General features: G+C 44.8%; 1 protein-coding gene across 5 annotated transcripts in view; it reads right to left on the bottom strand.

Annotated features, from left to right (window-relative positions):
• Positions 1–21,839, bottom strand: part of Mapkap1 (MAPK associated protein 1) — a 210,706-nt gene that overhangs the window by 72,121 nt on the left and 116,746 nt on the right. For 4 of the 5 annotated variants that reach the window (XM_029473510.1, XM_029473508.1, XM_021184047.2 and 1 more), the window contains one exon: positions 18,461–18,570. In XM_029473510.1, the coding sequence (XP_029329370.1) occupies positions 18,461–18,570 (110 nt within the window). Of the gene's footprint in view, positions 1–1,850; positions 2,060–18,460; positions 18,571–21,839 lie in introns of those variants that run through there. The other variant, XM_029473514.1, reaches the window with a different exon arrangement.

Raw genomic sequence — 21,839 nt, 5'->3', positions numbered from 1 at the left:
ACAATGGCTGTTGGCCACAGGCCTGCTAGTGCTCCTCCCAGTGAATTTACTCAGCTGTTCTCAGCACAGTTGCCATGCCCCACGGCAGATAAGGGAATACTACATCTAGTCTCTAGGGACTTCAGGGTGCACAGGGCACTCAGTCTTCCTCCCCTTGCTGTTCTTAGTGCCTAAACTCTGCTGACTCCACCCACTTGCCAAGGCTCCCTTGTAAGCAGACCATCAGCACATAATGGTCTAGTTGTTGTCTCTTGCCTCTGGTCATTCTCTCTTTACCCACCAGTCAGAGGTGCTCTCTAGAGGCAAACGCTGAAGGTTCCCTCTGGGGCTGCTCGCTAGGCTCCCCCTCTGTTCTCATTTCCTGCTCTGTGTTCTAGGAATCAGCACACTGGTCCCCTGTAGTTCATAGACTCTTCACTGGTCCTTGTCTGTCATTACATTACTCCTTCACCAGCACCTGTGCTCCAAGTGTCAGTTGAGTGTCAGTGATCTTCCCTTGGGTTCATCACTGAATGTGTACCTGTAAGAAGCAGATCCTCACAGCTCCCTGGATGATCCCCCATCCTTTCCCACCACAGGCAGGTTGTAGCACATTTCCTGTCACCATAGGTACAGCTCCAAGCAAGATTTCTACAATCCCAGGGGGCCAAAAGCAAGCTTCCTTTTTAACAACCTGACTTGGCCTCCTCGTGTCACTAAGGTAATGGCCCTTGCCTCAGGGACCAGGTGCCCTGCTCAGTTCCCAGCATGCTCTCAGTGAGCTTATCTGAAATCCTGCGCTGTCCTGTGTATGCCTGGATCTCCTTGTGTGTAAATTCTACATTTATGGAAACTCAACTGTACTTGCTAGTTAAGAATGGAGGACAAGAGAAGGAATGACCTGACCAGGAAAACAATGTAAATAATGTGTGGAACTCCACTTGCCATCATTCTCAACAGCTCAACAAATGACTGGCTTATTTGTCTTTGAGATGATGCAAGCTGGTCAATGTGTGATGAATGACTGAATGAGCTAACTGGGCAGATGGTGGTGTCTCAGTTTTCCAGCTCATTTTATACTCTGAGCATCTTTCTGGCTAAGTTTGATTTCACTATTTATAATTACTCATTCCTAGCTTTCATCTGTTCTAATATGAGAGAATAAAAAAGTTAACTGTATGAAATTTCATGAGAAAAGTTATTATACTATGTTGGTCCCCAAGAATCATTTTTAAAGCTATTTTTAGGAGGTGATTTTGATGAGACTTTTGCTTACTGTTTGCTTCTGTGGCTCAGCTCTGTATTATCATGTGGTTCTGTGAGCACTATCCCTGGATGCGAAACATTATCTGCTTTCTTGGTTCTAGTGCCAGCATATACTACCCTCCCTACAGATTTCTTTAAAACATCAGCCCCACCTGACAGCAGGGCTCCTTTCTGTCTGTCCCATCTTTCTTCCAACAAACATGTACCAAGTGGAGGCTGCTTTAAGCCAGGCAGTCCGCATCCTAAGTAGTTCCTGAATGGCTGAAACCCTGTGCAGCTCTTCCCAATAGCCGTGTGGGCTCTGGCTACAGTACTTTCCACTAAACTGGGCAACCTTTACTGCTCAGGTGTGAATCCCAGCTCCTGGTCTCTAAGCTGGGGATGGAACCCACACTGATTCAAGTGGCTGCTGCAATAGTTAAATGAGGTTCCAACACAGGTATGGGACTCAACTTGGCACGTAGTGATCAATGAAGGAGTTCAGCATACTCTGCTCAAGATATCAAACAGGTAAAAAGAGAAATTACACCTTGTTTTATTTTAAGCTAATTGTGACATAAGTTAAGCATGCTTTTCCTGTGTGACAGAGTGATAGAAAAATGGTGGCTGAGGGGTCGTGGCTGTCATCCCAGTTCCTTTCTGGGGGCTTTCTTTCTGGTTTCATCTATTATCTAGGAGCTGGCTGCCCTGCTGGCTTTCCATTTGCCTTGCTAATAACAGTAAATCCAGCAGCTTCCACTCCAGTTCCTGTCTCCTTCAGCTGACTCCAATCAGCATCTCTTCTCAGTTCATGTCAGATGTTCCCTGGGAAGTCCTGCTGAAAAGAAAGTTTATGACAAAAGTTTCTCCTGCTTTACCCTTCTGCTTATCAGGGTGCTGCAGCGGAATGCAGGTCTGGCCAACACTCCTGTGTTCTCACTGTTGCTCTGACAAAGGTCTCACAGCTCTGGACAAGCTCCAGTGAGCAGCTGGGCAGACAGAGGCCCATGCTTTAGGCTGTACCTCCTAGGGAGTTAAGTTGAGGTGAGAGCCCTTAGCAGTTATAGTCTCCCAGGTCTCAAAGTAGTCACAGCCATTAAAACACAGACAAAACCAAAATAGGACCCCAAACCAAAGCTATAGCACAGAACGTGAATGGGGCTGGGACTCACTTGAAACTGAGGACGGACACATGGCAAGGTGAGGGGAGTGCTGTGTGGACCTTGTAGTCTTACTGCAATGCCATGGAGAAGACACACGAGAGAAATACAGGCATGCAGGCTAGGACACCAAGGAGTTAGAAGAAGGAAGGACGAGAGTGGAGCCAGGCGGCCCTTCTAAAAGGCAGGCCTTACTCTGCAGTTAAGAACAAAGCAGCAGCCTACCGTGTAGTCGGAGCCATATTTTACCGAAGAGGCTAAAGTGCTCAGAGTAGAAAGGCCTGACCAAGGTCACCCAGTGGGCAGCAAAACAGCTTTATGCCAAAGGAGAATCTCTCCTGCCTCAGCAGTGATCCCTGACACATATCAAAGCTGCAGAGAGGCAGCCCTGCAGGCTCTCAGGAGACAGAGGGGTACTCCACAGTGTCTTCAGCAATGGCTGCCTGCTGGGGCTCAGGCTCCTTGGCAAAGGCAGCAGTGCAGCTCTTGGTACAGAGAGTCTCACCACAGGGTTTTCAAAGTATGTTCAAGCATTGTGGGATAGCTACGCTTTATCTCCACAGGACTCCTGTGGCTTCTCCCCACAGAAGCTCCATGGCATGATGAGCCAGATCGGTGGATCCAGTAAACTCATTTTTGTCCTAGTTTTAAAAGGAAAAAAAGATGTCAAAATGTACATGTGACAGCTGTTTGGGACTCTAATGCTATGGAAAAGCAGCTGTTTTCATTTCTCTTAGAAGTATTAGTCATTCTTAGAATGGGAACAAGTATTAGGCTAATAGCTTGTGCTCTAACCCACGGAAAATCCAGGTCACAGATATGCAATGTTGGCCAAGTCACAGCTCAACGGCCATGCGCACATAGCATTTGCTCTCATGCAGTCTGGAAATGTTTATGACGGGAAGCAACTATTTAATGACGCTCTCAGAGAAACCTGACATCTAACTGATAAAATGGATGGTAGCTTTTAGCGGAAACGAAGTTTCCAAATAGAGAAAGTCCAAACACGGAGAGAATGGAGAAATCTTTCTAAAGTGCAGAATTTGAACAAAGAGCTTTATTTTACTTTCATCAAAGGGCACGTACAATTTGGAAATACACAAAATAAGTCCCAAGTCCGAGGACAAAGCACAGTGACCCCCGCCCCCCCAAAGCCCCACCTCACAAGAAGTTATTTTAAGTTTTTAGGGTATTTCTTCTGGTAGTATACACTTTCATATTTTCTATTAGCACATTCACTAGGTGATTTTAAAAAGTGATCATCTGATCAGACAGTATCTATCAGTGCCCACTAAAGAGGAAGAAGAGCATACAGGCTGTGTCCCTCTGGCCCCTCTTACACCTTTAGAATATGAGTCGGCTGTGTATTTCTTCTATACATGGTATGTACAGTGATTCCTTCTACTGCAACAATTGCCTGGCTGTGGCATGCTCCTCTGGCTCTTGATGATGCCTGAGAGACATATATATGTCCATATAGATGTATATATGTACATGTATATATATGTACATTTATACACACATACACACAGGTTATGGGAGCTGGGTGGCAATGCTGTATAATGTGAATAGCCTTTTGATTTGAAGATATTTAAGTGTTCACTTAATGGTTCAACTGTGAAAAAAAAAAAAAAGACTTAGCCTCTCATAACGAAAATGCAATGAATTGTTCCTAAACAAATAGTGGCCCGATGGGCTGGAGAGATGGCTCAGTGGTTAAGAGCACTGACTGTTCTTCCAGAGGTCCTGAGTTCAACTCCCAGGAACCACATGGTGGCTCACAACCATCTTTAATGGGATCTGATGCCCTCTTCTGGTGTGTGTCTGAAGACAGCTACAGTGTACTCACATATATAATAAGATAAATTAAAATCTTAAAAAACAAACAAACAAACAAACAAACAAACAAAAAACAAATGGTGGCCTGGGCCAGCAGCCAGTGAAGAGGCTGCAGGTCATGAGGCAGCGTTTTAGTTGATTTTACAAAATGCATCAGTCACCACCTCTGGGCTAACCAAAGTTCTGGCAAACCAAAAGGAAATCATTATTGTCCACAATCAATTTACTTAAGTTCAACATCCCTCTGCCAAAGGAAAAGGATCCGATCATACTCGTCTTTAGAAAGGTAGTCATCAACATCTGGCAAGATTACCAGGTTGCCAGTGTCAGTTCCAGATCTTCTGATGCAAAGCCAAGATGCTACAAGGCTGAGGCTCTGAGACCTGCCCACCTTCCCAGCCACTGAGCCAGGCAGAGTCACTCACTCTTTGGGCGTCTGCTCAGCTCCTACTGCCTGGTCCAGTGCTGGTGGACAGGACAGGGGGCTCATGGAAACAAAGAGAAAGTAAGGACACGACTGACCCTAGAGAAACACAGAAGGATGCGTGAAGCTACAAGCAAGAACTACTGTCCTTACATCTCGTTGCTTTACTCTCTTCTTCCCATGCTGCCCAGCACAGCAGAGGCTGCTGGAATACTTACTGAGCACTAAGGATGCTTTTGACAACTGATGCTTGAAAAACCTGTGTGACCCTTCAGTTTGTTTGTTTGTTTTACTTAAACTGTAAATCATCTTAATTCATATTGTTCCACTATTAAATGTAGTGCAGGGGAAAACCCAGCACACTCACATTTTGCTATGGTCGGGTATTTCTTTGACTTAAGTAGTGACAGTCTCTAGGAACACTGAAGAGCCCCAAGGCCACTCAAGTTTCCCACAGCACTAGAGCTTTACTTGGACCTCACTGGCTTTCTCTGTGGAAAACTAGTTTGATGACAAAATGGCACCCACACACTTCATCATGTGACCTAGGGAGTCACAGAAGCAGGTGTGGATGATAGCTGCCTCCTGGTGCAAACCCAATGCTGTTGGCCTGAATTTAAACTATCGTTGTCTCTAGACATTATCACAATAAGACAGAAAAAGAAAGTCTCACCGACTAGCTCTTGCTTGGGTTTCTGAGACTCACAGAGCCCAGGCTGGCACTGAAGTCCTCATCCTTTTGCTCCTATCTCTCAAGTGTTGGGATACCAGCTTCTTTTCCCCAATGTGCCCACAGCAATTACAGGTACATTGTAGAAAGTTCTTCCATCTGCAACTGACCAAAAAGGAAGAACTCTGCTGTCATATTGCAGCTGCTGAAAACTTCCTTCTGAGCTGCTTATGGAGGAAAATGGCTCTTGTGTCAGGCCTATGCAAGCAGTGGAACAGGGTGGAGGATGCTTGGCTAGTCTGGGAGAAGTCTGCTGGGGTGGGCTAACTCTTGTAAAGGAGTGGTTTTATGCAAAGTAGCTAACACAATCTTGGCAGAGGAAGAATTCTTCCAGCTGGCAAGAGGACCCACAGAAGGCTGGCCTGCCTGTATAAGTGTCTTCTGCTTGTGCTGGGTGGGTAAGACTCATACTCTTCCCAGAGACAGACGCAGCACCCCGAGCCTCTCTGCTTGTAGGAATCCTACAGTCATTCTCATGATATCCTCTCCATGCAGCCGTTCCTGAGAAGCAGCAGTCAAAGTGCCAAACCTCTCTCTACCACAGAAACATGCAAATGCCACTTGTAACTACATAAGTTCCTTGGCAGCACCCTTCTGCTGGCTTTACCTACAAACAAACAAACAAACAAACAAACAAAAATGGTGGCCTGGGCCAGCAGCCAGTGAAGAGGCTGCAGGTCATGGCACAGGAAGCTGATGACATAAGCTGTGTGACAAAGGAGTCTTGGGATATCAATCCTCCTCTATCATGGCATGGGCATCCTTGTTAGGAAAGCAGCTGTTTCTTGGAAACAGTGCTTCCAGCAGCCTCAAGTTCAAGTGCAATACAAGGCTCCTTCTATATCACATTAAGTTTTCTACAGACTTAACTTGCTGGAAACATAAAGTTATAGGCAAAAGCCAGGTCAGTGAATGGAAAGAAGGTAAAGCAACACCTCCAGAGAAACTGAGGCCCAAGGGCGGTGACAACACGTGACTTCCACTGAGTTCTCTGTATGGATTAAATATCTTATAAGCACCCGGCAATCCTACAACCTTTTCAGAGACTGCGACTGAGGCTGCAAGGGGTTCATGACTTGTCTCATTTCACAGCTTATCAGAGGTGCGGCTGAGGACTCAGGGTGATTTATTTCCAAAGTCTAGGTTTTTCCTACAGTATCACGCTCCCATCCTAGAAGGAAGCAGCATGATCTTTCTAGGGGAGGGGTGTACACATGTCTCCACTGAGCTAGCTATGTGTCGTGAAACGAACCCAGTACTGAGGACACAGATCATAGTCGTGAACAGGACAATACAGGGACCATGAGTTTAGGTCTCAGGTTATTCATTGCTACTGTGTAGCCTCTCTTAGCTCTAGTGTCATTTCAGATATAAATTGAAACTAACAGCCAACTAAAATATCTAAGTTTGAAAAGTGCTGATGTAAGTGGTAATAATTATTATCGATCTGTAACTTTCCATGGAAAGTTAAAGCCACGGGTGAATGAAAGAAGGAAACCATGACCTCAAATGTTATTTAACATATTATGTATAGAAAAATAAAATATCCCACACTACTGGGTATCTTCCCATGCTGCTTTCTGTCTTATTGGCTTGAAAGTCTCCCACTAACCCAGAAACTGACTGTTTTGTCTAGACCAACTAAGCAGCCAGTTCTTGAGCTCTGCCTGTCTCTGCCTCCCAGTGCTGGGCGGAGAGGCATGTGCAGTGAGCATCTAGCCTTTTACAAGGCTGGCTAGGATTTGGACTCAGCTCCTTGGGCTTGCAGGGTACATGCTTTGACCACTGAGTCACCTCTCCAGCTCCCCACCCTCCATTTTATTATTAACTTTGGTAGCCCTGAAAAGCTGAAAACTGTACACAAAAAATTCAGGTACCTACTGCCACATCCCATAACTAACACTTGACCCCATTTGCTCTAGCAAGTATTTACCCCACTCCCATCTTTTCAAATGCATTTGAACCAGGAGACAGATACCAGCATATTTAGAACACCCTGTAGTTAAATGGTTAACTAGAATTCAATGTTCACAATTCTATTTTTACTTTTAGGCACAATCTGCACACAGTGGATGCATAAACTTTACAAGTGCTGCTTGCTCACCTGTGCTTGTGCAGCCCAGCTCGTGACCTCATGTGGACTGTCAACACAAATCTATTTCCCTTAGCCTTTCACAGTGAGTGAGGGCATTCTGTGGTTGAGAGATATTACACAGAACTTAAAAATCTAATGTTATCTGTTACCTGTTATCAACACTCAGCAATTGTGCAGGTGTGTTCACACACACACACACACACACACACACACACACACACACAGGTGTGCACACATATTCCCCATTCATGGCATTCACAACCATAAAAGCAAAGCAGGATACAGCCCAGGTCACAAGGTCTTGTATAGAGGTTAAACATGAAAATGCTGGGAATACTGTTAAGTTTCCAATGGACATCAAAGTCATTTTGTTGGTACTTCCTCTCTACTTCTTTCCCCCTAATTTAAAGATGCTGCTTTGAAAAAGAAAACAGTAATGAGGTAAAAAGAAAAAAAAAAAACCCAGTTAAATGAGAGCTGTGGGGAAAGGCACCTCTCTGCATAGGCAGTCCTCTCCCAATTTATCCACTCTGACTTCAGCTAATTAAACATCCGTCTCAACGGCCTCCTCGGCAAATTAGTCATCCCCACTTTGTGACACTGATTGTTGGTTGCAGCCTCTCCCCACTTGCTGCCATTCCCAGAAACTTGTAGGAGTTTTCTCACCAGGCACATGGCAAGGAATGATGCAGGGTCCCCATTAGCCCCCTACAGTTGCCCTTGGTACCAGTGCTGTTTGTAATGCTGCCAGCCATGTCCTCAGACATGCCTTCCCAAAAGAAACCTGCTCAGGGGTGACAGTTTTGTCTACATTTCTGAGTTCCAGTGTATGATGCACTTTCCAAGTGCTAGTACATATACCAGACGGAAAAGAGGTATTAAGTAAGCATTTCATTGAAAATCTGTTTTACGATAGCTTTGATGAGGAAGGAAGGAAGTAGTACAAGGTCTCAAAGGAACTCAACTGAGTTCTGGTAAATCACCACAGATCCTCTGAGCACTGAAGCTTTGTGAGTGGATCAAATGGCCAGCAGGCAAACAAGGAAAGCTGCCCGGCTTGGCTGTATGTGCACAAGCTCCTTGTCACCTGCCTGCTGTGTGTGTGTGTGTGTGTGTGTCAGAGAGAGAGAGAGAGAGAGAGAGAGAGAGAGAGAGAGAGAGAGAGAGAGAGAGAGAGAGAGAGAGAGAAGGCAGGCGGGGAAAACCCGATTTTGCACTATAGGATACATTTTACATGTTACTCCAGTCAGACTTCTTGAAATGCCTTTTCCCCTTAAAAGAGCGCACTGTCCATCCTAAGTGGTAGCATCTTTTAGAAAGACAAATGTCTAACAAGCACATCTGAAAATACTTAACTACATCAAAGACTCAGGTATAGAAAGTAAAATGAGACACTAGCAGCTGTCTGTCTACCAGTTTGGAAAAGCTGAAAGACTGGTAGAATACAATGTTGGTGAGCCCTGGGAGCAGGTACTTAATCTACACACTTCAGGAGTGGTGGGGCTGTGTAACAGCTGCTCTAGAGATGATCTGTCTCTCTTCCTAGGTGCGAGAGATATGGAAGCCAGCGGTCAGTGTCTGATATCTGCCTCATGGCTCTCATCTGTGAGATGGCTTTGCACTGAAGGCAGCTAGGTGAGCTCCAGGAATCGTCCTGTCTAGTACTAGAGTTATACAGGTATACAACCATGTCCAACTTTCATGTGGGTGCTGGTGATCTGAACTTAGGTCCTCATGGGTGTGTGGCAGGCATTTTACCCACTGAGCCACCCCCTCTGCCTCCAATCATTGACAAGAAATCCCTTATCTGGCACAAATATGCAATAAATAGTTATACAGGACTGTTTGCTTCATGTTTTGTATATTGAAAAGTTAGAAATAATCCAAATAACTTAAATGTTAGGTTAAATACATTTCATTGGAATTATAAACAGACATTAGATCATACACACATTTGATATCACACATACACCTCTCACGTATCATGAGGGGGACTGATGGATGGAAGTGATTAATTAAAGGAAGGCATTGTATCACATGCCTTTCATCTCAGCAGGCAGAGGCAGGTGGATTTCTTCTGAGTCCCTGGCCAGCTTGGTCTACACAGTGAGTTCCAGGCTAGCCAGAGCTACAAGGTGAGGTCCTCTCTTAAAGAACCCAATATACAAGCAACTAGGAGGATGAGGGCTAACAAGATGGCTTAGCAGGTAAAGGTGCTTCCTGTCAAGTCTGGCAACCTCAAGGTGGCAAAGAGACCTGATTCTGAAAAAGCTGTTCTCTGACCTCCACCTGCACACATGTCAAACAGACACATACAAACGAACTAAACATTGAAGGGTTTTCACAGTAAAACAAACAAACAAACACACACACACATACCAGGGTCCATATGTGTCCATAGAACTCAGTCCATGTACCTATCTATATGTGAAATGAATAAAAACCCAAAAGGAAATTCAAGTAAACTTCATAATTTTTTGCTGAACACGCCTCCAAAATCTTTCCCACAGTATTTAGTGGATAAGGCCAGCTTACGCCTCGTCTCCATCTTCTGAGCCTGGCTCCAGGAGCCCAGGCTGCAGCTTCATTCCACTCCAATGTTCCCAACCATATTTCAGCTCCAGAAAGGAAATGATATTCTGACTGGTATCCTCCTTTTCCTCCCTAACACAATGCTTTACATCTGCATCCAGGGCTCCATCATCTGCTGTAGAGAGGTTGTCTTGTATATTGTATAAATGCCTCACTTGTCAATTAAAGCCTATGGCCTATGGTTTAGGCAGGAAATAGAGGAGGGACGTTGGGAGGAGAGAGGAATCAGATAGGAGCTGAAAAAGATGTGAGGAGATGGACGTGAGGAGATGGAGACATGAGCCACGTGGCAAAATGTAGGTTAAAATAAATGGGCTATCTTTAGTTATGACCTAGTCAGAGTAAAGGGAGCTATATGGCCAAGGCATTTGTAAATATAATTTGAGTCTGAGTCTTATTTCTGGGAGCAGGGGGCTGGGAGGCAGATGCAGGACTTTAATACAACAGCTTGCTGTCCTACTCCTCAGGAGACTCTGCAATCTCATGTCTTTCCCTTGAGCTCTGCAGTCTCTAATCTACCTGGCATAACACGCACAGTGAAAGTTTGAAGAGGAACCCTCGTTAGACTGCCCTCTTGCCATCAAAATATAGATCAAATTTAACATGTTTCACAAACATGACCTAGCCCCACATGAGCATGCTACCCTCACACTCTTACTCAGCTCCTCCTACAGGGGACCAACACTAGCCTGACTCCCAATCCTGTCCCTCCTCACAGTCCTCTGGCCTCTGCCAAAAAACATATTCGGACAATCTTCTCCAATTCCCTAAGTCTGGACCCAGTCTCCCCTGGGTCTGTCCTTACCTTCTGCTTATCATGTTCATGGTACTATAGCTACCTGCTTATCAGCCTGCCTTCTCAGCTAATCAGCAAGCTCCTTAAAAGTCAGGAAATCTCTAGTGCCTATATTCATCTGCTACATCATCAGCCCTAGTAAATAACCCCACCCCGTCCAGTCTGCATTTACCATCAGGGCTTGGCTAGCCAGATCTGGACCCCGCCTAGGTTCATCCTCTCATGACAGGGGGTGTCTATGCTTTCTGAGTGCATCTCTTCTGCTTAAGATGCTCTCATTTAGGATAGCAAAGTCCTAGTTAATCTTCAAAAAGATGTCAAATCACTACAGAGCATTTCTTCTGGGCCTGTCCCACCTTCTGATTTTCAGCACTGTAGTTCCCTATTTGTGATGTGTCTGTTAGGAGACTTACCACATTTCAGTGTCTCCTCTAATGTGATTTTTCCAGTGTGGAATTGGCACTGATATAGCATTTGATGACTTCTGTAAACCAAGTGGCATGTCAGGGCCACACCTCACTTCAGTCATGAGTCTTTACTCAGCCTCTCCTTGTTAGTGTTGAGGGGTATGAGGCCAAGCAGGTAAAGGCAGCTCACAAACACCACAGTGCTCTCATTCTAAGCAGATACTTTGATCTTCTAGGCATTCTACAGTCAAGCAGCAGATTTCCATCAATATGCACATTTAGTGCAGTAATATTTCCTGAGAGCTAATGCTAATTCTCTAGGGAGCCCAGGAAGTACCCTGGTCTTACAGCTGTGTACCTTGGTCCTACCACACAGCCAGTGCGTCTTCTCTCTTCCTTTCATTTTGCCCTTTCATTAATCTAATCCGTGCTGTGACTGCCCTGGATGAAGTGAATGAATAGATTTTGTAATGGAAAAGGAACTTCTGAAAGATTAGCGACTAGTAGGAAGAGTAAGTGCTGGTCAAATGCAGTTTTGGCGAATGATCTATTTCAAGTCGCTCTGATGTGGCAGTTGTGAGAGCTCATAACACCCTTCTAAAATAATTGGGTCTCTAAAGTGGTTCCAAAAGATTTTTGCTTGACATAAATTCTCTAAATTTCCAGGCTTTCTGGATAAAATAGTTGACTGCAATGCCATCTTTAACGTGCTCTGCTCTATACTGGAGAAGATCCATCAGGAGCCTCAGAGCACTGCAGACAGAGGGAAGCTCAGGTGAGATGAAACAACAAGATAAAGAGGCAGGGATGGTGTCGGGAGGAATATTTAACTCTGAGCTTCTTGCCTGGGGCACTTCTGAGTTACACCTTTAAACACCTAGCAATCCTAATTTACTCCAGCACTTCCCACAGCGTCAGAGACACGGAGTGCTGGATCTTTATTTCTTACTCAGCTCCCATGCATGAGTGGCATCACCGGGATTACTTATTTTTTCATAAGGAGGAGAAGTTGTCTGCAGAAATTACCACCTTTTGCAAAAACAGAGCCACTATTAGATGGCCCTGTGTTCTCTTTCTTAGGAATATCTGTTACAGCACAGGGAGACTGCATACTGGCCCCTCCCTATCTTACAAGCTTTATTTTCATACAAGAAAGGGCACTGGGTCTACGGCCTACAATTCCCCATGAAGTAGGACTCAACCCTACGCAGAAGACACTTGTGCTCACACGAGTCTCCAAAGGTTCAGCACAGAGCATTTCTGGCTCACAACTGTTAAAAAGTTGACTCCGTTACACGTATGTGTCCTGCCTCTTGTGGTACTGAGGATGGCACGCAGGGCCTCACATATTCCTGGCAAGTGTTTTCCACTGAGCCACATCCCCAGACTGTTTTCCCTTTCTAATAGGGCAGTTCACACCAGGTGTATGTTGCTTTAAGAAAGCTAGACATAAAACATTAGAACTGACACCAATACAGACAAACTGTGCAATTACAAAAAGAATTCCTGGCTTTATGCTGAGATTCACCACGGGGTTCCTCTAAATGCTGCTCTTCCCTAGTGCATTTAGATCTCACAATCAACCAACATTTCTGTTTACAGAATTTTAAATTTGTTCTCCCATTAGGGTTCTAATAAGCAACATGGTACAAATAAAAAGAGTATGGGGTTTGAGGTCAAAGAAGCCTGGGCTCTAATTTAGGTTTGCCATTCACTTGCTGTAGAGATCCGTGTAAGTAGCTTCTCAAGGCAAGGGAAAGTGAGGCCGGGAAGCTTCTGATTGTTCAGCTCCTGATGGCACAGAGGGTTGGGCTTCCCTTTCTCTTCATGTTTCTGTCATGGCATCTGTAAAGCACACGGCCACCCCACCCTCAGTGCTTGTACATCTTAAGTGTGGTGGTCTCTGTAAGGCCATAAAGGCACACAGGGCAACAGCTCTCAGCTCCCTGCTCCTCCCTCCCCCAAAGATCCTGCAAAGACCAACTCCTTCCTGTGACAAATGCTCCAAGACACCCCTGATAAATAGCACGTTCATTTATAGTCAACTTTCTGAGCCTTCCTGGCATGAATGTGAGGCCTCCTGTGGCTGAGGACACAGGCTCTGATGTTGCCCTCTCCCTTGCTGAGATGACTGCAGGACCTGGACCTGTCAGAGTGTCATCTTCTAGACTTCCTTCCCTAGTTCCCCACTCTTCCCTTTCTTTGGGCTGCCATCTCTGTGTGTCCTTTCCTCTCTTTGAGCCCCGGGTATCTCACAATGACTAGGAGTTTGGGTTTTATTCTGAATGCAGAGAGTTGTCCTCAAAGGATTTGGAGCAGCTATGATCACATTCACAGTTTACAAGGGGTCTCTGGTGGCTGTGTAGACCATAGGCTGGAAACCCTAAGAGCAGTGGCAGGGAAGCCAAGCCGGGGCTGGTGCGGGGCTCCAGATGAAAAGTCAGTGATAGCACAGAGTCAGACATGCTCCATAGGTGAGACTCACCTGCCTCCCTAATGTCGTGGCATGGGAGCTTGGTGCTGGGGTGTGGCTCTGTGACTAGGTGATGATTGTGCTGATGACCGTGTGAGCACCTGCTCTATGTCTCTTAAGGGTCAATCTTACTGCAGCTCCAGTCAAGTCAGTCAAACAGCACAGTAAGCTGGAATGTTCTCTTCACAGAGACTGCAGTGCCCTCCCTAGAGTCTTCATAGTGTACATGTGAAGGTCTCTGCTCAAATATCCATTTCTTAGGAAAGGGGAATTCCCTGAGCACCTTCCTAGGTGGTACAGTCATCTCCTCTGCCTGTGTTCTTACTCTCCACCCTGTATGTCTCCTTTCCCTCTAGAGTAGAAGGGTATCCTTGGCAAGTGTCTTGCTGTGCCACTGTCTCCTTGCACTCAGGCCCTGTCTAACGGATAGGGGAGCGTGATGAATAGACGATACAAAACAGCTACCAGTGCACTCTGGGTCAATAGGCAGGCTACACGTGAATGTTTAATGGGGAACTCAAGACCCAGTCATCTGTCTATCACATGGAATACCCTGCAAGGTCTATGGCCGCCGCCATCGCCGCCGCTTACGCCCACCACCACTGTTCCCCTCCCAATGCACGCATGGCAGCGAATGCTGCTTGAGAAGCAGTGAGTGAAACACTGAAAACTACTGGGCACACACTGCCTCTGGCCCCCAGCAAAGCAGCCAAGGAGGAGCTAACACTTCTCTAGGTGAAATTTTCTCAGACAAGCAGGAAAAACCATCAGAAGTCCATTTATACTGTAAAAACTTAAAAAAAAAAAAACCCTCAAACTAAGAAAGTATGTGTACAATTTCAAAATGTAATAAAAGGGTTGTTAAGGAAAAGTTGGCAGGCTTGCTTTTCTGTTCTTCCTTACAGTGAGGATGCTTACAGAATCAGAGCCACACAGGCCTCTACTCTGCTGGCCAGATTCTACTCCCAAGTCCTCCTCCTGTGGATTGGGAGGCACTGTGTTCCATGTCAGTGTGAATCTGAAATGATGCGCTTCCACTTCTCAGCAGTGTCTCTGCCACACCAGCACACTGTAGGAGGCTGTTGACAGCTGGTGGACAGCAGTGTTAAGGCCTCAACAAGAGTAAACAAAATAGTGACAAGCTCAAGGTCAGTCATCAGGGTGATCCTGACAAAGGAAAAACTGCCTCAGGCCTTTACTCACTAAAGGACTAGTTAGTAGCCTTTCCTGACTAAATCCAGGATCGGACAGTGATCTAAAGCTCTCCCATCCAGATGCTAGAATGAGTGAGCTCTGTTTACGTGTGCTTGAGCCTGTGCACTGGCCACCGATGCAAGTCCAGACATCAAGGAGGTCAGTGATATGAAATACTAGCAACTTTAAAGAGACACTTAAAACTAGGATTTAAACATGTGCCCTCCCAGAGACCTGACTGGAACACACTGTAGAGAGTTGCATAGGTAAGGACATGAACATTAACAGGAACCCCTGCGGTGTTCATCAATACTTATGATGATGAAATAATGACAAACAATGAGAGTCTAGACTTTACAGAAGTAATGACTGGCTATGATAGTCTACTCTAAAAAGCAAATTTTACTCGAAAGTCCCAAAGGTTTCCTTTAAGTAAGCCATATATTTAAACCGAGGTTTTGTGGGGGGTTTTCCCCTCACTACCTACATTTTCTTCTTTAAAAAAAAAGAGAGAGAGAAAGAAAGAAAGAAAGAAAGAAAGAAAGTAAGTAAGTAGCAGAGAAAGGACAAGAGTATTAGGTACCGGGAGTGTCATCATGTCCACAACTTGATTTAATAATGGGATCACTCAAATTCCTGACTTGCTGTTGTTATTAAATGAAGCATATCGTCAGGCTAGAGAAAGGTGTGGGACGCTAGGTGTGTGGGGAAGGAACTAAAGGGTTCATCAGGCCTCCTTCTAGACCAGCCTCTACTAGTGAACAATTTGGGAAACACAGATATCCTACATTGCTCATGCTGCTCAGTCTCACGTGTCCGTTCTTCTCACTTGAAGAACTTAAGGGACAGCTAAGGCTGTCTGAGGAGAGAGCTATGCACGCCAACCCTGCCCTAGCCACAGGGCACACTCAGAGTTCTTGCAAAGCCTTTCCGGTCACTGTGCCAGAGCTTAGTATGTACAGTTTTCTCACTTGACTCTTCCTGCCAAGTTTACAACCTAGTTCCTGGGCTAATGGGAAAAGTGTAAGTATTTCATAACTACACGGGGGGCAACCATGGTTTTTACTAAGTAAATGTACTTCCCCCTATGTTAAAGAGGATTTTTCTTCTTTTCCTTAGTCACCCTTGAACAGCAGCTCATTCCCGAGTATAAGGTTCAAACCACAACATGAACACCACCTCTTCTGTGCTCACCCTAAACAAGTCTTTGTCAAGTTGGTGACTTCTACTTCTGAGACCAGACTCTTAAAGGAACTAAAAAGGTTTATTTTAAAATGCTTCTTGACTTAAGAAGATAGACAGCAATACAAGTAAGTATCAATCTCAACTGGCTCCAGTAGCACGAATAGGAATTAATAATCTAGATCTTTGTGTTCTGGATAACAAATCCCAAGCTTTTGCCAGGGAGACAGCAAAGACTGATGAAAACGGCAGGGGCACATACACAAGGTGGGCATAAGGAAGCACAGGCCAGTGTGTGTACGTCCTAGATCATGATTGATGTGGATGCTGGAGACAGCCACAGATAAACAAACAAGACTGGACAGAGATGGCAGCAGACAGAAGGAAGGACACTGGCTCAGCTGCATCCCCTTAAGTTTGTTGGGGTTTCGCGGTCTAAAATAACAAAAGAATTCACTGACAGCACAATTTCTATTGAGAAGGTTAAAAAAAGTTCCACTTTATTCCTAGACAACTCAAAAAAAGGCATTTTTAGAATATAGAGAATTGTATTACAAAACTCACTATTATAAGACCCCCAATTTTACAGAGTGAATGCTCATTAAATACCCTTGAGTATCTGAAGCTATTTAAAAGCTATTAGATTGGCACCTGGAACCCCCAAACATCTAATCTCCCCTGGGATAGAAAGGCTGTGCCTCTTCAATCATCCCCTAAATGCAAAGAGGTTTGACCCCCATGCAATAGATAAAAGTCACCCAAAAAATGAACAAAAGAGGTGTTTGGAGAAGCCGAGCACCATTCATCCCAGCTAACGACTTGTTCATTATGAGTGATGATGGATAAAGACTTCTCACGCTGAGATGAAATCAAGATTTATATGCATTGTTTCCTCTCCCAACTTGTGGGAAGATCATCATCATTTAATTCTATCTCTGCGGCCAGTGATGGGCATCCAGAGAGCTGGTTATCAAACGGCGCAGTCAGCTGGCAAAAGCCGAAACGTGCAGTTGGCACATCTGGACGGAGCCGCCACAGCCGAGGGTGAACAATGACTCCTGGCAAGCATCCAAATTGCTTGCAGACGCTAGCAGGTCTCATCTACAACCGCCCCTACCAGCATCTCTCTCTCTCTCCCTCTCTTTTATGAGAATCAGATTTTCATTGCTCCATTCAATTGCTCTCCTCTGCCATTTTTTACAGCTCTTATCGTTCCCCTGGAATATGGCCTTGAGACAGCTCATCCGTGTCCTTCACTGTGTTATCTCTTCTAACTTTTATTAAAACTTCAGCTTTCATCTGAAGATAGCTAATTAAATCTGGAACAGATTATATGCCTCCCCTTAAAAAGAGAACACAACTATTTTCTTCAGGCTGAGCAATGCCCTCTTCCTTTCCAAAAGGTGAGCTCAAAGGTATTTAAGAAGTCTCTTCACCTACAGAGCTATGACACTTGACTTGCCATATATGGGCTGACTTTTAGTATAGTAGTCTGTTATAGATAAATCTTTCTATTAGTTTTGAAAATAACTGCTTCTTAATATTAGTAATATTTGTGTTCTAAGTCCTTTAAATATCAAATAGCACAAGCCGATTTTCTACAAGAAAGCTGGATAATGAGGAGTTAGAGATTAACAGCTACATGAGTACATAAAACAATTTATCTTTTTCAAACCATCTTTGTAAAATTGCCCTCATTTAGCAAGAAAGAAGAGAAAATCTCCCTACCCCCATATCCTGAAGGCTAGTAACTGAAAATATTCCCATGTAAATTGTGTGAAAACATGCAATTAGAAGCAATAGTTCAAGTTTAAGGTTTTGTTGTGATTTCTGTGGCGCTGGGGAAGGAAGCCAGGACCATGAAAGCGCTAGGTAAACATTCTGCCACCAAGCTATGTCTCTAACTCCTTGGTTTGGATTTTAAGAAAGGTTCACATTAACAAATGGTAAACATCAATGATGAACTGCCCACAAGTGATTTGAACATGTTTGTCTTACATATGCTACTGACCCAGTTCTTTCTGAGGCCCAGAGGAACTTGAAACTATAGGCTTGCTAATCAGCCTCCCAGAAAGAATATCTAGGGAGGCAGAGGCAGGTGAGTTTCTGAGTTCGAGGCCAGCCTAGTCTACAGAGTGAGTTCCAGGACAGCCAGGGCTACACAGAGAAACCCTGTCTCGAAAAACAAAACAAAAGAATATCTAAAACAATGTAGCCAGACATATCACTCTCTGTCATACACACACACACACACACACACACACACACACACACACACACACAGAGCCTTTTAACTAAGTGTTAAGCCTCTATTGATGGCTGTGGTATAATTTAACTAACACACCTGAAATTTTCTGGGATCCTTTTCTTCTTTTCACTGCCTTGAGCAAGATCTCCTTCATGGTAACCTTTGTGTTGTCTACCTGGATAAGGGAGAATCCGTGAGCAGCATTTCTGTAGGAAAAGACAAGAACAAGAGTTACTACACAACACTGGGAAAAGTTCAAAACAACAGTACAGAAAATGCCGGTGAATATTTTGGAGAAATCTGCCAGGCAGTGGTGGTACACATCTTTTATCACAGAACCAAGGCAGCCTGGTCTACAGAGTGAATCCCAGGACAGCCAGGCTACACAGAGAAACCCTGTCTTGGGAAAACAAAACAATATAAAACCCATATTCCCAGGCATTTGTGAGGGCATTCTAGTAGAAGCAGCATGAAGTGAACCAAGGTCAGGGTTGCTGCAGGCTTCTCTAATTCATTGCAGATTGAACCTGGTCTGCTTGTGTCAGAAGGAGCCAGATTCCCAGTTTTGGCTTGGGAGCCAAATCCTGTAGCAAAGACTGGCAGCTGACAGAGCCTGATTTATGTCAGTCCCTGTCACTGTAGGCAGAGACTACTGTCACAATAAGCTCCTCGGTGCCCAGAGAAAGAGAAAAGGCTCTTTTAACTGTCTAGTACAACACTGGTCTGCCCATTTATCTTTTGTTGTTATTTTGGTTTGTTTGGAGACAGGGTCTCAGTATATAGACCAGGTTGGCCTCAAACTCAAGAGAGTTCCACCTGCCTCTGCCTCCCTACGGGTATTAAAGGTGTGCCCCACCATGCCCATCCCACTCCACTTTTAATATACAATCTGTGTATACTTCACTATAAGTGATTTCTTTACCTAGTCCTACAAAAATCAAACAAAATATCAGTTTAAGCAAAAGAAACGAAAGACAAAACACTAACACTGCTTGCAAGCTTCTAATCAAATTAGGTTGGAGAAGAATTGAGATTGAAAAAGAAAATGAAAAGAAAAACAACAAAGACACAAACAAAAAAACAAGCAAACAGATGCTAAACCCAAAACAAAACCAAAAAAAAAAAAAAAACCAAAAAAAAAGGACAAAAACCCATCCAAACCCAAAACAAACAAAAAAACCCACCCCAGTAGCTCATCATCTGGGCGAGCTGTCATTTCACAGAGACTATTATTGTAGTGACAAGTGTCACAAAAATATACCCATCCCCCCCCCCTTTTGGGCACCGGAACAAAACACACTAATTCTGAGTAGCTCATGTAAAAAATGGGACCCAAGTTTCCAACTATGGAACACGAAAATTGCTCCAAGGAGTTTGGTCACATTCCCATTTCCCCATAAGAATCTCAAGGGAAACATGGCCAACACCCATAGCAAGGCTTAATCCTGACAAGAAATCTGAAGGAAAGCCAATCTCTGGGAAAGCTTTCCAATGGTAGACAAGGCTGGGATGGGGCTTGGAGCCCAGGCTAGACCCTTCCAGGTAGCTGGTTCCCCACAGGGGCTATGGGCTAATCTAAAAACCAAGGATCTAATTTGTTTCCCTAACACAGAGACATGTCCACAGCACTCCTCTCCATGCAGCTTGCTGTTTACTCCTTGACGTCCCATTTGTTACAAAGCACAAAGCTGATGCTGCCCTGGCCAGCACAGCCATCCATTTTCACTTGGTGAAGGTTCTTGCTCTCGAGCAGCAGGCCTGAGAGCTGTCAAGCTAATTTTACTCAACACTCGGTTACTGAATCATGCCTGAGCTCCAGCCATTCTTTACCTCAGAAGCTGGACCCCATCCCAGAACAATCTTTAAAAGTTTATTTTACTGATCAAAGCAAAATAAGAAATAGCTTTTTTTAAAAAAGTCTATTTTGGGAGATCTGCTGTAAGTGAAACTTTGGCAAGGTTACTGATACGTAAAGAGCCTTGTGCATTAAAAACTTGCGGTGTTTGCCTTGGCACTAGGCCAGTGAGTATTGGAACAAATGCCAATCAACCACACTCAGATCTGCCTGCCCCGGCTTTCTCCTCAGAAGTCAGTATGTCCTCCATCTGTGACAATATGTTGGGTGACAGATGAGTAGGGCCAAAAGGAAACACAAGTTCTCAGAGATTTGCAAACTAGTACTGGCCCAGGCCTCATGAACCCTCATCCACCCGGCAGCTACCTGACCTATGGTAGAGTTTGTCTGTTTATAAACTGCTGCATTGGCTCCCGTTCTGCGGCCGGCTGATAAAATCATTGCAAGCCAGTATGCTCAACTCTTTCAGCAAAGAGCAGAGTAAAAGCTTAACAGGCAGTTTCATATCTGGACTAACTTTCATAAATTCAAAGTGTCCTTTTAAGAGGTTTGAAGCAAAGGAAAATCCCCAGTCTGTATTTTTCTGTCATTTTACCAAAACATACCTGGGTGACAAGGTTAAAGCAAGCAGAGGAAATCCCTGGCCCTTCCCTCCACAGGCCTTACTGATAAATTGTGTAGCGGAGGAATAAAGAATCACCTTCTGTATTTTTTCATTACACTTTTCTTTTGTTACAGAATACATAAATCCACTGTGGCACAATGTAATATGTATCACCATGCTACACCTGCGGACGCTTCCGCGTGGCTGCCATGTCTGTGCAGTCAGGAATGATAAGTGAACCACCCGTGAATGTTAACGATAGTGATCATTCTGAGGTAACTCGGCTCTCCATCTTCCTTTACAGCCTCCAAGCTGAAGCCAGGGTAGCAGGGTTCATGAGAGGAAAATGAAACAACAGTGAAGGAAGGAAGGAAGGAAGGAAGGAAGGAAGGAAGGAAGGAAGGAAGGAAGGAAGGCAGGCAGGCAGGCAGGCAGGCAGGACAAGGGAGCATCGGATGCAGATGCGTGTCCAGAATGTGTGCTGTCTTATTCTGGGCTCAGGACAGGGCATGCTGGGGATGCAAGCACAGACGACTGAGCGCCTCTGCACCTCTGTGGGATCCTTATACAGGTCTATCATGAAACTCCATGTCAGAGAGCTGACTTACTGCTGCTGCCAGTAAACTCAGAGCTGGGTCCTCTCAAGTCTGCTAAGACACTGAAGATCACACAGGCATTTAAAACGAGCTCAAGGAGCTCAGTTTTGTGCCTGTGAAAGCCATGCAGTCACCAGAGAGGCTTCTGGGGCAGGGAGGGAGCCTGAGACATAGTCTGGCAATGAACTTGAGACCTTCCTATCTCAGCCTCCAAAGCACTGGGATTTTAAAAGTTATGTGACAGTGTCAGACTTACCACAGAATTCTGACACTAGCATTAGTCCTGGACAGTGAGTATTTTTCTAAGCAGTAAACCAAAGGTGACAGGAGACACAGGAAATAAGGACACAGGTCTTCATACTAAGGCATAACTCTCTGGACAGGAAAAGGGCAAGAGATGGACACCAAGGGAGAGGGCAG

The sequence above is a fragment of the Mus caroli genome, chromosome 2, assembly GCF_900094665.2.
Source record: "Mus caroli chromosome 2, CAROLI_EIJ_v1.1, whole genome shotgun sequence".
Classification (NCBI taxonomy): Eukaryota; Metazoa; Chordata; class Mammalia; order Rodentia; family Muridae; genus Mus; species Mus caroli.
This window is presented reverse-complemented; position numbering and strand designations above follow the sequence as displayed.